Here is a 13,449-nt window from a genome sequence, read left to right as displayed (position 1 = left end):
GAGGGGAAAAAACCTTCCCCTGAAAAGATAATTCAGACGACTAGTGTGCCACCCAGAATCTTTTACAGCACCAATACTCACCCTTTGTTAGCTCAAAAAATACTGAAGACATGAATGGGAGTTTCAAATCACAAAAAAACTCAACAAGTTCTCAAGACACCCTTGAGTCAATAGACCTCTAAATGTACAATAATGTAGATATAGATAGGTAGGCAAAAGTATGGAAATCTTGAAGAGCCTTGCTTGAGCAAATTTTGGGTGTCAGACAGGAAGCCAGGCTGAAGATATTGAATGTACTTGAATAGGTTTCTAAATCCCCACATTCACGAGGCTTCTTCCCTCATGAATGTCAAGTAGAATATGCCAGAACAATAAAAAACAAGTTCAGGCACAGAAAGCATTTTCATTTTCCATATAAAACGGCATCTGCCTTTTCCCATGCTGACTCCGCAAGGCAGCTTATTTACAAATGTATAAATAGCTGCAACTTTACTCCGGGCCCACTGAAAAATCAAAATGGCATCATGCAAGAGAAGCATCCTAGCATACTTGGCTCAGTGAATGAAATGTAAGTGGAGAGGAGCCAAGCGACTTGACCCTCGGTAGTCAGCTTAACCAGACACCCTCCAGTTTCCTGCCGTGGAGGAACCTGGGCTTACGCTCTGCAGAGCCAGAAAATTTGCTTTCATTGATTGTCCAGAGACTGGGGAGTGATTTGAAGCCGAAGGTTGGAAAGCAAACTTCAATTCATTTATAATCCTGTGAACTCAAAGGGGGAACAGCATCACCTAACAGTGGCAGTACTTTTAAAATCAGCTTATTCTGCTTTTGTACAAGTCCAGTGAATTTAAAATAACTCATTTCAGTCAATTCTTTCCTCACATTACCAGATTTACAGGCATTTAAATCAACAGAAAAAAAATATAGGCAAGAAAAATAATGCATCTTAATGCTTTAACAGAATGTATTGCCTTTCTTAAACTTATTAAGAAATATTATCTACCAGTAGTTAACTTTCCTCCCTCCCTACACCACACACACACACACACACACACACACACACACACACACACACACACACACAATCTTGCTTTTCCTTACAGCATATGCATAAAAAAGCAAGGAACTACTGCTCTTGGGGTCACTGGAACAGCCATACCTTATGGTACCTGATGAAAGTACCCCACATGACAATCACTCTTGATATACTTCCAATATCAATTTATGCTCTTCCATAACATCTTTATTTCTCATCAATAAATGAACAGAAGAATGCTATTAAATTAAAGTCTTCCAAAACATCACAAAACAAGAAGTTTAAAAGAAACATTTCTAGAGGGGAAAATGAGTTATGAGCTTAGTCTATGTGGAGAATCTGAGGATAAGCAATAAGATGTGTGTCGAAAGTGAGAACATCCATGCATGCTGTATTCATCTTCACACAAAGACATGTATGCTGAATGCTAAACCCAGGGGGACTATGGTGCTTTTCCTTAATGGTGCATTTACACACAAGGATGCTCAAGTTTGACACAAGAAATAAATAACAAAAAACCTTCAAAACATTTTGGTACATAGAGGAAGCACCTAAGGTCAACTGTTATTTTAATTTACCACAAAACATAGTATATATGGGAATAAATACAGCAGCGTCTTTTGTCTCTGAATCTATGTTGAACCTTATATTTCAAAGTTCACTTTTAAAATCAGATACCAGTTATGTCTACTCTTAATGCCAATAAGATTACTCCAAAAATGTATTTAATTTTCTAAAGACTATTTCTTTATGCAAGTAAGTTTTGATTGCAGAGTTTTATCAGTAATGAATACATAAGTCGTATAGTCATTGCAGCATGGGGGGGCACTACTGAGCATTTATATTTTTGAGCAAGAATTTGGAATAGCCTTAGAAAATAATTTTTGTAGTTTTGTTAAAATGAAAACGAATAAGTTTACTCACCTAGTGTCTCTGAGAAGCAGTGCACTTCCTAATTTGAAACAGGTTTTATCACCTTCACAAAATGCATGCCTCAGAGCAAAGCTTTCTCCTAGATCAAAGCCTGTAAAATGTGACGTGTTATTAAACCCAGCAATAAACTCACAGACATATTGATTTTTAAACAGGAATTTGTTATCCATATCCACAGGTTGATTGATTTAAAATAAAATCCTCCTATTTGAAATCAACAAAGGCGCTTAATTTCTTTTTTGCATTCTTTCCTTTTGGGGTACAGGGAAATAAAATTTTCTTTGCCTGTAGAAGGCACAGCTATCTTTCTGAAGAACGGTTCATAAATATAGTTCTTTTTGTCTCTGCCTAGTCTGATTGCACAGCAGAACTCCCCCCTCAGCCTCCCCAGGGCTAAGACTGCAAATGTACACCAACCACCATCCTTGCTTCTCACAGGTGTTGGAAAAGAATGCACTATCATTTTGCTTTAATTTAGAAATTGACCTAAGCAAATTATCATGGTAGTTCATTGTACCATCTCTAAAGTATAAACAGAATATAGCCAGAATAAAAATCGTAGCCATTCTTTTCAAATCTAAACAGCCTCTTACAAATATATACTTCAGGAGAATTATATGAATGTGGGGAAATGCTTAGAATTCAAGTGCAATATGTGTGTTATCATCATGTATATATGAGAGAGTTAGAGAAAAACAGAAAGAGAATATGGAAAGGAAGGGGAGGAAGGAAAAGGAAAATAAGAATGTTGACCCAGGTATGGTAGCAGCACATGCCTATGATACATTTTGGAGGCTGAAGCAGGAGGATCCTGAGTTTGAGGCCAACCTGGGCTACACAGGGAGATCCTGTCAAAAAACCAACCAACAAACAAAAAACAAAACAGCAATAACAAAACCAGCAAAGGCAACATTAATAACAAAAGAAAATATAAAGAAAGAGAAAAATATAAAAATGTTACACCAAAATAGTCTTGAAATTATGGCTACGTCTGGATGTTAAAACATCTCAAAAATATTCTTTTCCCTTTTCAGAATTGCAACAGAATGCCCAACTTCTGTGATTTTTACACAGCTTTTGTTCTCCACCAAGGTGAGGTATTGTTACCCCGAGGTTAAACAACAGAGAACACTGCTGACAGTATTTCACCTGGCCTGCAGTATTTACTTTCTATTTCTATATGGATCTTATGATCTTAACTTGTAATGTTGGCAAAGGAGCACTCAGGTGCACCTAGGGAGCACTCGAGACCACCTAGGGAGCACTCAGGACCACCTAGGTAAAACTTCCTGTTAGGAGGATAAAATCTCTGGCTTGGTGGAGACCTAGCATTCCATCTGAGCAGTCAATGAGCTGGCTGTGGAGCCACCCCTGCCTGGGAAGTGGGGAGGATGGAGGGTTCACCATAAGCCATACTAAAGAGATAGGGAAATCATTATTCCTTTAATGAAATATCGTACTTTACTCTCCCTGAATTCCCACTCCCCAGAGAAGTCTTTTACAGGGCTGCCATCGCATAGCATTTGGTCACTATGAATGAACACTTTGCACAAAGTGCTACTTAGCCAAGAATACTTACCGGAAACTTCAAGTTTGTTTCTGTTGTCTTGATATCCCTCCATTCTCAGTACAGGGCAAGTTGTTTCTATTTAAAAGACAAGCACAATTGATTTGAACTAACATTCCCATCCTACTTTTTCCAAATAAAGTTGAATGCTACAATCATAAACAAGATGAAGTGAAAATAAAAATAAACTGAACTATTTTATTAAATTTCTAGAAATTGGGGATGATGATCCCCATCCTACAGTATTTCTATGAAGATTTAATGTTTGTTCATATAAAAAAAATTAGGCTATTGCCTGGCCCATGGTGAGAACACAGTGATGCTGGCTATTATTATCACAACTACTCAGACATCCATCATCTCTACTCGGTGAGTTTACATGTCCAATGAAGCCACATCATAGAAATGTAGTAATGTATGTGCACACATTAGTCTCAAACTAACATATTTAAATCTAATTCAGACAATGAGTTACATATGAAGTAATGCTGACAAGGGTGCCACCCACGTTCCCAGTCACACCATTGTACAACAAAATGCAGCTATACTTAAGTACATTAAACCTTTTACACTGTATAGTCACAAGTTCAATTCTCCATCGTCGAGATTTATGTTTGTGTTTCGTGTCTTAAACTTCATAGTATAGACAGAAAATAAACTGCTTATGGCCAAACTGACCATCTGCTTGGCTGAAAGTGAAAACCTCGAATTTTCCAGATAACTACTGAATGCCTCAGTCCTTCAGTTGACAAATACACCTCAGACCTAGAGTTGTGACAAGGAATCACCATTGCATATTTGACTAGAAGGGTCTCAAGGTTTAAGTAATGCTATCATATAATTTGCAAGGATAAAGCAAATAACATATTCTTTCTGAATGACAATTAAAATCCCAATTCCAATAGATCAGTCAGGGTGTGTGTGTGTGTGTGTGCGTGTGTGTTGTTGTGTGTGTGTGTGTGTGTGTGCGCGCGTGCGTGTGTGTGCATGTGTGTTTCAAAACTGACAAGCTCATTGTCTAGTTTAAATGGAAGAACAAAGAAACAAAAATAGCTAAAGGTAAAGCTAAACAATAACTTGGAGGCAAACCATGAGATATAAGGAATCCTTTTAACATGGCATTGGTGTGCATATAGAAAGACAGACCAATCAAACAGAATAGAAGGTCCAAACGCAGACCCTTCCACATGTAGCTCCATTTACTGCAAACGACCACAGCAGTCCAGTGGGAGATGGAGGGCCTTTTTAATCAGTGGGTTCTGGTATTAGATGTTGACACAGGAAAACATTGAATCTTGATTTTTTTATACTGCATGCAGAAATTAGAGAAAATTATATATGTGAAAAACAAAACATAAAGCAAGTTTGGTAAGCATAAAGCTGTGTGAACTTGGAGAAGCCAAGGGTTTCTTGAAAGAGACAAAGAATTACTGACAAAAGAAAATATTGATAAATGGGGCTTCATTAAATTAAAACACTTGTTAATCAAAAGTTTTGTGTTAATCAAAAGATCAGAAGTGTGAAAAGACAAGCCAGAGAATAGGAGATGGTATTTCTAACTCATGCATCTTAAAGAGAGAAGGCAACGCACACATAAGGAGAAAGTATCCAAGGATGTACTGAATCCAGGACCAACCCTGAGCTCCCGAAAATGAGCAAAAGACGACAAAGTTTATTTCCAATACATTCAAAAAATTTTTAAGCACTTCACAAAACAGAATCTCCAAATTAACAACTCACCTATTCAAAGGTGTACCACCTCACCAGTAATGAGAGATGTAGAGGAAACTACTGAGATTCCATTAAATGACCAAAATTGAAGAACTATCACTCCAAGTGTTGAAGGGGATGTGACAAACAATTAATGTTTTCAGCTCTTCTATATTTCATGTGGTGGTAGAAAGTGGTACAACCACTTGAGAAAACTGTTTGACAGTATTTACTGAAGTTAATGATGCATGAACTCTACAAGAAACTCAATGACCCAAGAGATATGAAAGCAAAACATGAATGTAAATGACCTTGTGAGGTAAGAATGTCTGTGCTATCATTACTCATAAAGTTACACCCTAAAAGTCCATCAACAAGAGGACATACTGCACAATAAACAATGAAAAAAACTAGATAACAGTAGAAATGATTTGGCTTGACCTATGGAAATATTTGGATCTTAGAGGTAATATAAGTGGGGGGAGTATCATTTTCCCTAAATACACATTACCTATTCCATTTTTGTGATAATTATACAACTGATCTCTGTTAGAGAAATGATTACCATGGAAGGGGTACCACCTCAGAGCAAGTGTAGAGGAATCTTCTAGAATTTGGGATATATTTTATGATTTTATTTGAGTGATAACTACATAAGTGTACATATAAACATGTAAAAATTCAGTGTGTTGTGCTTTTAACATTTACTAACTTTAAGCAAAATCTCAATACAAGGAGAAAAACAGCAGCTCCCTTAAGAAAATATTTTAATCTAAAAACAGCTCTAAACTTTAAATAAAAAAACCAAAATCTCAATAAAACATGTATACTGATTGTGAATATCTATATTGGCAATAAAGTGTAAGAGGAACCTGGCATTCTTCATAACATGGGCACATAGAGGAAAGACACAGTGCATGCCTGATTGGCAGGACAAATCTCTGGACAGCAGAAAGGCTTCCTTGCTGTGAGACTTCGGAAGAGGGCGGGAGGTTTGTGGACTGTTTCCACTAGGAAACTGTAAATCTCATTTAAATTCTTCCTTGTGAATATATGTTGATGTCAACGGAATAAACACACCGCTTTGATATAAATGGGATTCAACATTTCCAGCAATATTTATGTATTCCTCCACTGAAAGTTTTTAGTTTATAAAACATTAATGCCATTTCCTACCTTTAGAACACATGTTTTGTCGTGAACAGCTGAACAAAACAAAGTGTTTTAAGATTTGAGGTGCAATAAGATAAATTCATGAAGATTTATGAATCCATTGCATAAAAATGAAGAAAGAAGCAGTGGGGATGCCTGTCATAAGCTAGATATGTTAATCAATTTAAATATTGACATAAACTTTTTAATATAAAACAGCGGAAGTAACTATCACAGGTTGGGCATGTTAATTTATTCAAATATAAACATATAAACATACATGTGCATTTTAATATTAATGTACCTTTAGACTTATGCATAAGATTCAAAGATTATTGCTGGTAGACCGGAGCAAGCACAGCAACTCTGTCCCTCAGGGGCTCTCTGAAGTATTTCAGAGTATTGAATGCCATGTTTCTAAGGAAGATGCATTGCTTGCAGAACTCAACAGTTTTTCAAAAGCAAGTAAAAGTAGCTTTAGCAAATTTATGCTAAAGTGTTAATGTTAATGATTGTCAGACTTAACTTCCTCTTTACATGCCTTGAAAGACCCGTGAAGTCTACAGGATTGGTGGGATAGTGGAAGGAGCCACAGGAAACAAAGAGAAAGTCATCCATCTCGGCTTTGCGTATGTCATGACTTATCTAAACAGTAGCTTTTAGCTCTCTGATTCCTGGTCATCTGAAAATGAGTCACCCTAGAGAAATAGGTCATGCAGCTACTCAATGGAAGGGTACGGAAAAACACATTTCTTGCAAATCAACTTTCTCTCCTGTATTGAACATCTCTCAAAAACATATTTTAAACAAAACAATAACATACCTAAGAATTCATTAATGAAATGTATTTGTTCCCATCAGCTGTTTTAACTATGTGCTTAAAAGATGAATCCCCTTTCACACGCGCATGATCTAATCTGTTGGTTCTGGTTCTGATTTTACCAGAGGCAGAGCCTACTATATCTTGGAACTAGTTCACTTATTTTTTAAAGATATTTTAAAAATATATGTGTGTTTTGAGGGTTTTACCTGCATGTATGTATGTGCACCACATGACTGCAGTAATCTCAGAAGTCAGAAGAGGGCATTGGATGCCATGATACTGGAGTCACAGACTGTTGTGAGCCTGTCTTGTAGATGCTGGGAACTGAACCCAGGACCTCTGCAAGATCAGCCAGTGCTCTCCTAACCACTGAGCCATCTCTCCAGCCCCATAAAATATGGTTTTAGTGATGCACAGAAACATTATGGCTATAGACAAGGATTTTTAGACAAGATCCCTAAAACATATAAAATGAAAACAGAACCAGACAAACAGCATTTTTTTTGTCAAAAAATGTTTGCACATCTTTAAATACATGCTCTTTTCTATCATCTAGAATTTTCTGTTCCAAATTATGTAAGTTTTCATTTTATTATAGCATTCACTAAAATACTTGACAGCATGTTAAAATCTCTTCTTTCGCTTTATTTTATTTCATTTTTTTCAGTTTCCCCTTTCTTCTTGTATCTAAGACCAGCTAAAATCTATTGTTTCAGCTTTGTCTTTTCAATTGATTTAATACCTAAGCAGTTTGTGTTTATTTACCAATGGTCATGCCAAATACGAGCTAGTAACCTTTGTGAATCTAGCTTAGGAAAAGCAGGAGGCAAATTCATTCTTGCATATACAAAGGCAAAGGGAAACACTGAGTTTTCAGAGTCTTGAAGAATGTTCTTCAAGAATGCCAGTGTGTTCTATTAGACATTTTGTAGTTTACTGAAGGGTCTTAGCATCACTTACAGAATGACAGGAAAAGAAAATGTGCCATTTTCCTGGTAAGGATATCATTTATATCTTAACTTTGCTAAAATGTACATATCTGAGGCTGGAGAGACAGCTAATCCATTAAAAGCACTTGTTCTCTCAAAGGACCAGGATTGGGTTTCTAGCACCCACGTGATAGCTTACAACCATCTGAAACTCCAGTTCAAGGAGATCCAACACGGTCTTCTGAAATCTGTAGGCACCAGACAGACACTCATGTGGTGCACATGCATATTTGCAGACAAGACACTAAACACATAAAATAAAAAAAATCTAAAAAAAATTAAAACATAGATAAAAATAAAGAGTACAACATCTCCACACATTTGCATTTTAACAGTAGTCCTGCTGGTGTGAGTTTTGCATCATGAAATCTTAGTAACTCAAGACCAACTGAAATATGCAAATATTAAATGAAAACTATTCCAGAAATTTTTTTTTGTTTTTTTGAGCAGAAATAATTTTTTAATTTAAATTTAATTTCAGAATATTGAGGATTTTTTAAATTTTATTTTAGTGCCAGCTATTGCTGTCAATCTCTTACTGTGACTAATTTATAGATTGATCTTCATTATAGGTAAGTAATGGATAGGTATAGGAAAAAACATTTATGTAGGGTTTACTGCTACCCATAACTTCAGATACCCACGGAAAGCCTTGCAATATGTCTGTTGAGGATAAGGAGGGATGAATCTATCATAGCTCTCAGATAATCATGATTTAAGTCTTTCTGAGACAGACTGTACACTATAAACGCAGAAGCCTGCTATTTGTATGTTATCTGCGAATAAACAATCGAAGCACATTTCCTAGGAGAACTCACAGGACAGTGTCCATTGCTCTGGTAAATGTGCCAGAGTCCATCATCTAGCTTTCGACTTTGCAGACTTAGAAATCAGATTATTTACAATCACCAAACATAGCAGCATGTGCCCTTACTCCCACCCCCTATCACTCTGCCCTTCATTCCCATGACTCTGGCATCCTGGACTTCGTACTATTTCTCCCTTATATTGAGCAGTTATCTGCCTCAGAACCATTGTGCTGGCTGCTTTCCAGGTGCCCAGGGACCTTATTCTCACAGCCTTTGTGCCTTCACTTAAATGCCCCTACATGAGCCCAGCCTTCCTTCCCTGGTCATCTGTATCTTCTTATTACATCATATAGGATTGCCCAAAATACCAAATAGACAGAAGATTCATAATCAAATATCAGATACATAATGATAATATTTTAGCATAAGTATGTCTGATACAATGTCTAGAACATCCAGGCATACTCGAAAACATCATCCCTTATTTATCTAAACTTCAAATTTAGCTTGAGATTTTATCTGGCCACTTTCCCACACTCTGTGAGCCCAGAGATGATGTTAGCCTGGACTACATAGATAACAGTGAGGATGGGAAAAGGCAGAAGAAATGAGATACAAAAATCAACAAGCCATGGTAGTTAGATGAACAGAGGGTGGAAGGAGACTTAGTTGTGTAACTAGATAAGAGTCTGACACACTGAAGTCTTCCCATAGAAATAAGAGTTCATTAGATACCATGTGTATTAATCAATGGCAGTTAGGAGTACCCAGAAGTATTAAGATTGAGAAGCCATTAAACAACTCAAATGGCTGAATGGAAGTTTATGAATTAGGGGTATGGGATTGTGTGAAACTGGGAAGCTGTGTACAACAACAGAAGCAATCAATACAGTAAGGGGACAACACATGGAATGCAAGAACACATCAACAGACTATTCAACCAACTAGAGGTGATTGGTTAATAACCAGAACATGCCAGGAACTCTAAATTCTAGATAGTGGAAAAGACACTGAATCTGATTAAAACCATATGCAAATGGTCTGAGTTTCTCAAAAGACGACGTACAAAAGGTGAACAAATATATATATAAAACTCAGCATCAAGGAAATGCACATTCATACCTAGTGAGAACATTTCACTTTAATTTGAATTATCAAAAAGATAAGAAATAGACAGAGATGATGAAGAGAAAGGGGATCTCTTGCTCACTGTTGATACAAATATGTTAATACACTTTTTGTGGGAAATAGTGTGGAACTCCTTGGAAGACATGAAATGGAACTAAATACAATCAGACTACCCCACTACACGATATTCTCAAATGTAGTGAAATCCTTATACCAAAACGATGTCTATTTCTGTATCTATCACAATAGTATTCCTAACAGCCAAGCTATAGGAACAAATAAATGTCTATTGACAAATAACTAGACAAAGAAAATGCAGCACATGCATACACAATGGATTTCCGCCATAAAGATAAATGGAGTCTTGTCATTGGTAGATACATGAGTAGAACCGGAGAGCCTTATATTAAGTGAAATAAGCCTGCCATGAAAAGAAAAAACTGTGTGTTCCTGTTCAGATGCTGGCACTCAAAAAGAAAAGTCAAATTCATTGAAGTAGAAGGTAGAGTAGTAGTCACAAGAAACTAAGAAGGTGTGATGGTTAATGTCAACCTAAAAGGATCTAGGATCACTAGAAGACAAACTGCTTGGTGTATCTATCGGGGAACTTCAGGTAGGTCAATGAAGATGAGAAGACCCAGCCTAAGTATGGGCAGCATCATTCCCTAGGCTGGGGTCCCAGAATGATCAAAAAGGAGAAAACAAGCAAAACACCAGCATTCATCTCTCTGCTTCCTGACTGAGCATTAATGTGCCAGTGGCCTCAGTCTTCTGGTATTGTGCTGGGAACCGAACCCTTAAAGTATGGGCCAAAATAAAAAACCCTGAGCTGCTCATGTCAGGTGCTTGTCTCAAAACCCAGAAAAACAAGCAATACTGAAGGACAGAGGAATCGAAGGTGGGGGTGGATTTGTGTTCTGTCTTACAGAAGGAATAGCTACGGTTGACAATGATGTATTAGAAATTGTATAAATAATGAGAAAACAGAATTCAAGGCTTCCCAACACAAAGAAATGGTTAAGAGCATATAAAAATCCTTTGAATCACATTTGATCTTCACATATATATACACATATTGAATTATCACACTGCATTCCAGAAATATGTGCAAATGTTATATGCCAATTAAAATCTTTATCCACAGAGGAAGGAGTGAAGAAAAGAAGAAAGGAAGTAGGAAAGAAGGAAGGGAGGAAGGAAGGGAGGGAGGGAAGGGGAGGGAAGAAGGAAGGGGGAGGGAGGGAGGAAGAGGAAGCTACAAAGCTGACACAGATCAAGGCTGTGAAGCACACCTGGAACTGACATAATTCACTTTTGAAGCACAGGAACAGACGATCACACAGGGAGTATGACAAGAAGAGAGGAGTCGGAGATCACCTCAGGAATTGCGCTACTTCCCTTGTCCATTTCCTGCCTTGATTTCCCTTTTTCTTCATACCACAGACACATACATATGTACATAACAAAGTTTACTGACAAAGTCATAATTGAAAATTTAGCTCACTTGATACTTCTTTCATCAATCTCAAATCTTCATTAAGGAGAATTGCTTTCCTTAGGCAGGATACTACTTAGGACTTCTCCTCCAGATCAGAGGTGGAGAAGGTGAAGGCACCAGTTGTGTGCAGATGTAGATCTACTTAGTCTGTCTTCTATAGGTGGATGGAAAAGATCCCTTAGGTATTCTATATATGTATGTGTGTGTGTGTGTGTGTGTGTGTGTGTGTGTGTGTGTGTGGTGTACATTTGAATGTAAGTGTGCCCAGTTGCGCATGTGCATATGGGTGTGTGTACTCATGTGTGCACATGCTTATAGAAACCAGAGGACCATCCAGGAGGCATCCACCTTGTTTTTTTGAGACAGCTTCTTTCACTGCCTTGAAACTCATTATGTAGTCTAGGTTGGCTGGCCTGCAAGCCTCAGGACTCTGTCTCTGTCTCTCCAGACTGAAATTACATGGTTGTGCCAACATAGGTGGCTTAAAAAACAAAACAAACAAACAAAAAAAACCCAGTGAATTCTGGGAATCGAACTCGGGTCATTTAGCTTGAAAGGCAAGCGCTTTACTGACTGAGCCATCTCTCATATCTTCTAAAGGCAAAGACAGAATTCGTATTGGGTAGAGGTCATCGAGGGGCTTCTTGACTCACTGTTTCTGGCTGTGCTTCAGACCCCCTGTGCACTTATTTTATTTGTTGCCAAAGCATTTGAGAACAGAATATCCGCTATTCTATGTTGAGAGTAAATCAATGCTAACAAAACTAGACAAGGCATGCTGGACTATGATATAACAAAAATACTATGGACAAAGAAAGGCTGCCAAATGAGAAAAAAAAAATGGGACACAGCTATTTTAGGAAAAGGTCACAAGAGGTCACACAAGTACCTTCACTACTTAGCTTTAATCCAAAACTCTTTCTCCAAAGAAAATACCTGGCTAGGAGGCATGGCCTCCAGTCATTGGGATGGTTTCTTGCTCTTTCCACGGTTAGGAGTGAAGTTCTACATGTGTCACTCCGAAGAGTTTGAGGTGGTACCCTTCTGAACGCTGAGAGCAGAAGACAAATTTCTACACAGGGTTCATAGGAGATTTTTCTCTCAACAATTATAAGCTATATATTAAGATTAATAACTTTCCCCCTTAAGTTAGTAGAGAATTGACTTAACGAGGTTTCTGTGTTTAGCTTTGGTCCTGTGAATATCCTCCATACCAGCTAGATGGTTTGTATGAAGCTTGAAACTGGTTTAAAAAGTATTCTCTTCGATGGCATCCTGCCGTCTGCTTCAGTCTGTTCAGTCTGGTTTTCTGTGTGTGTGTGTGTGTGTGTGTGTGTGTGTGTGTGTGTGTGTGTGTGTGTGTTTTTAAGGATCCCTTATAATAACTTAGAACTTATGCTTAAGGCCACATTAAGAGAAGATACTAGCCACGTGATATGCAAGTTTCTATCACAGAGGATCCAGCTTTAAGCAACCAATGAAAGCAAATTTGAAGTTTGTTGAGCATTGTATATATGTTAATACGTTTCTCTTCTCTACCCTGGCAGCTGAGCTGAAGCTACCATAGTCAAGTTGAAGTTTATTGTCACTGTAAAAACACAGAAATGTATCTTAGCCCATAATGTGAATATAATGCAAATCGATCAAAGACTTGGAAATGCCTGAATCCAAGATTTTTCAATTTGCATTATTATTGACTCTTCCAGATTATTCTTGAGTTCTGTCCCACTTGCCATGATATTCCAGGTAATCGTTAAGGCTGCCATAGAGTGAGTGGAGGACAGTCATGAAGACACAAGGTATC

General features: G+C 37.5%; 1 protein-coding gene across 5 annotated transcripts in view; it reads right to left on the bottom strand.

The window, feature by feature from the left end:
• Col19a1 (collagen type XIX alpha 1 chain) overlaps positions 1–13,449 on the bottom strand; it is a 329,361-nt gene that overhangs the window by 302,750 nt on the left and 13,162 nt on the right. For all 5 annotated transcript variants that reach the window (XM_037199723.1, XM_037199720.1, XM_037199721.1 and 2 more), the window contains exons 3-4: positions 3,549–3,614; positions 1,961–2,060 (exon numbers count right to left, since the gene is read on the bottom strand). In XM_037199723.1, the coding sequence (XP_037055618.1) occupies positions 1,961–2,060; positions 3,549–3,614 (166 nt within the window). The remainder of the gene's footprint in view (positions 1–1,960; positions 2,061–3,548; positions 3,615–13,449) is intronic.

This window comes from Peromyscus leucopus, chromosome 16_21 (genome assembly GCF_004664715.2).
Source record: "Peromyscus leucopus breed LL Stock chromosome 16_21, UCI_PerLeu_2.1, whole genome shotgun sequence".
Classification (NCBI taxonomy): Eukaryota; Metazoa; Chordata; class Mammalia; order Rodentia; family Cricetidae; genus Peromyscus; species Peromyscus leucopus.
Note: the sequence above shows the minus strand (reverse complement) of the source record. Positions and strands in the feature narration are given on the sequence as shown.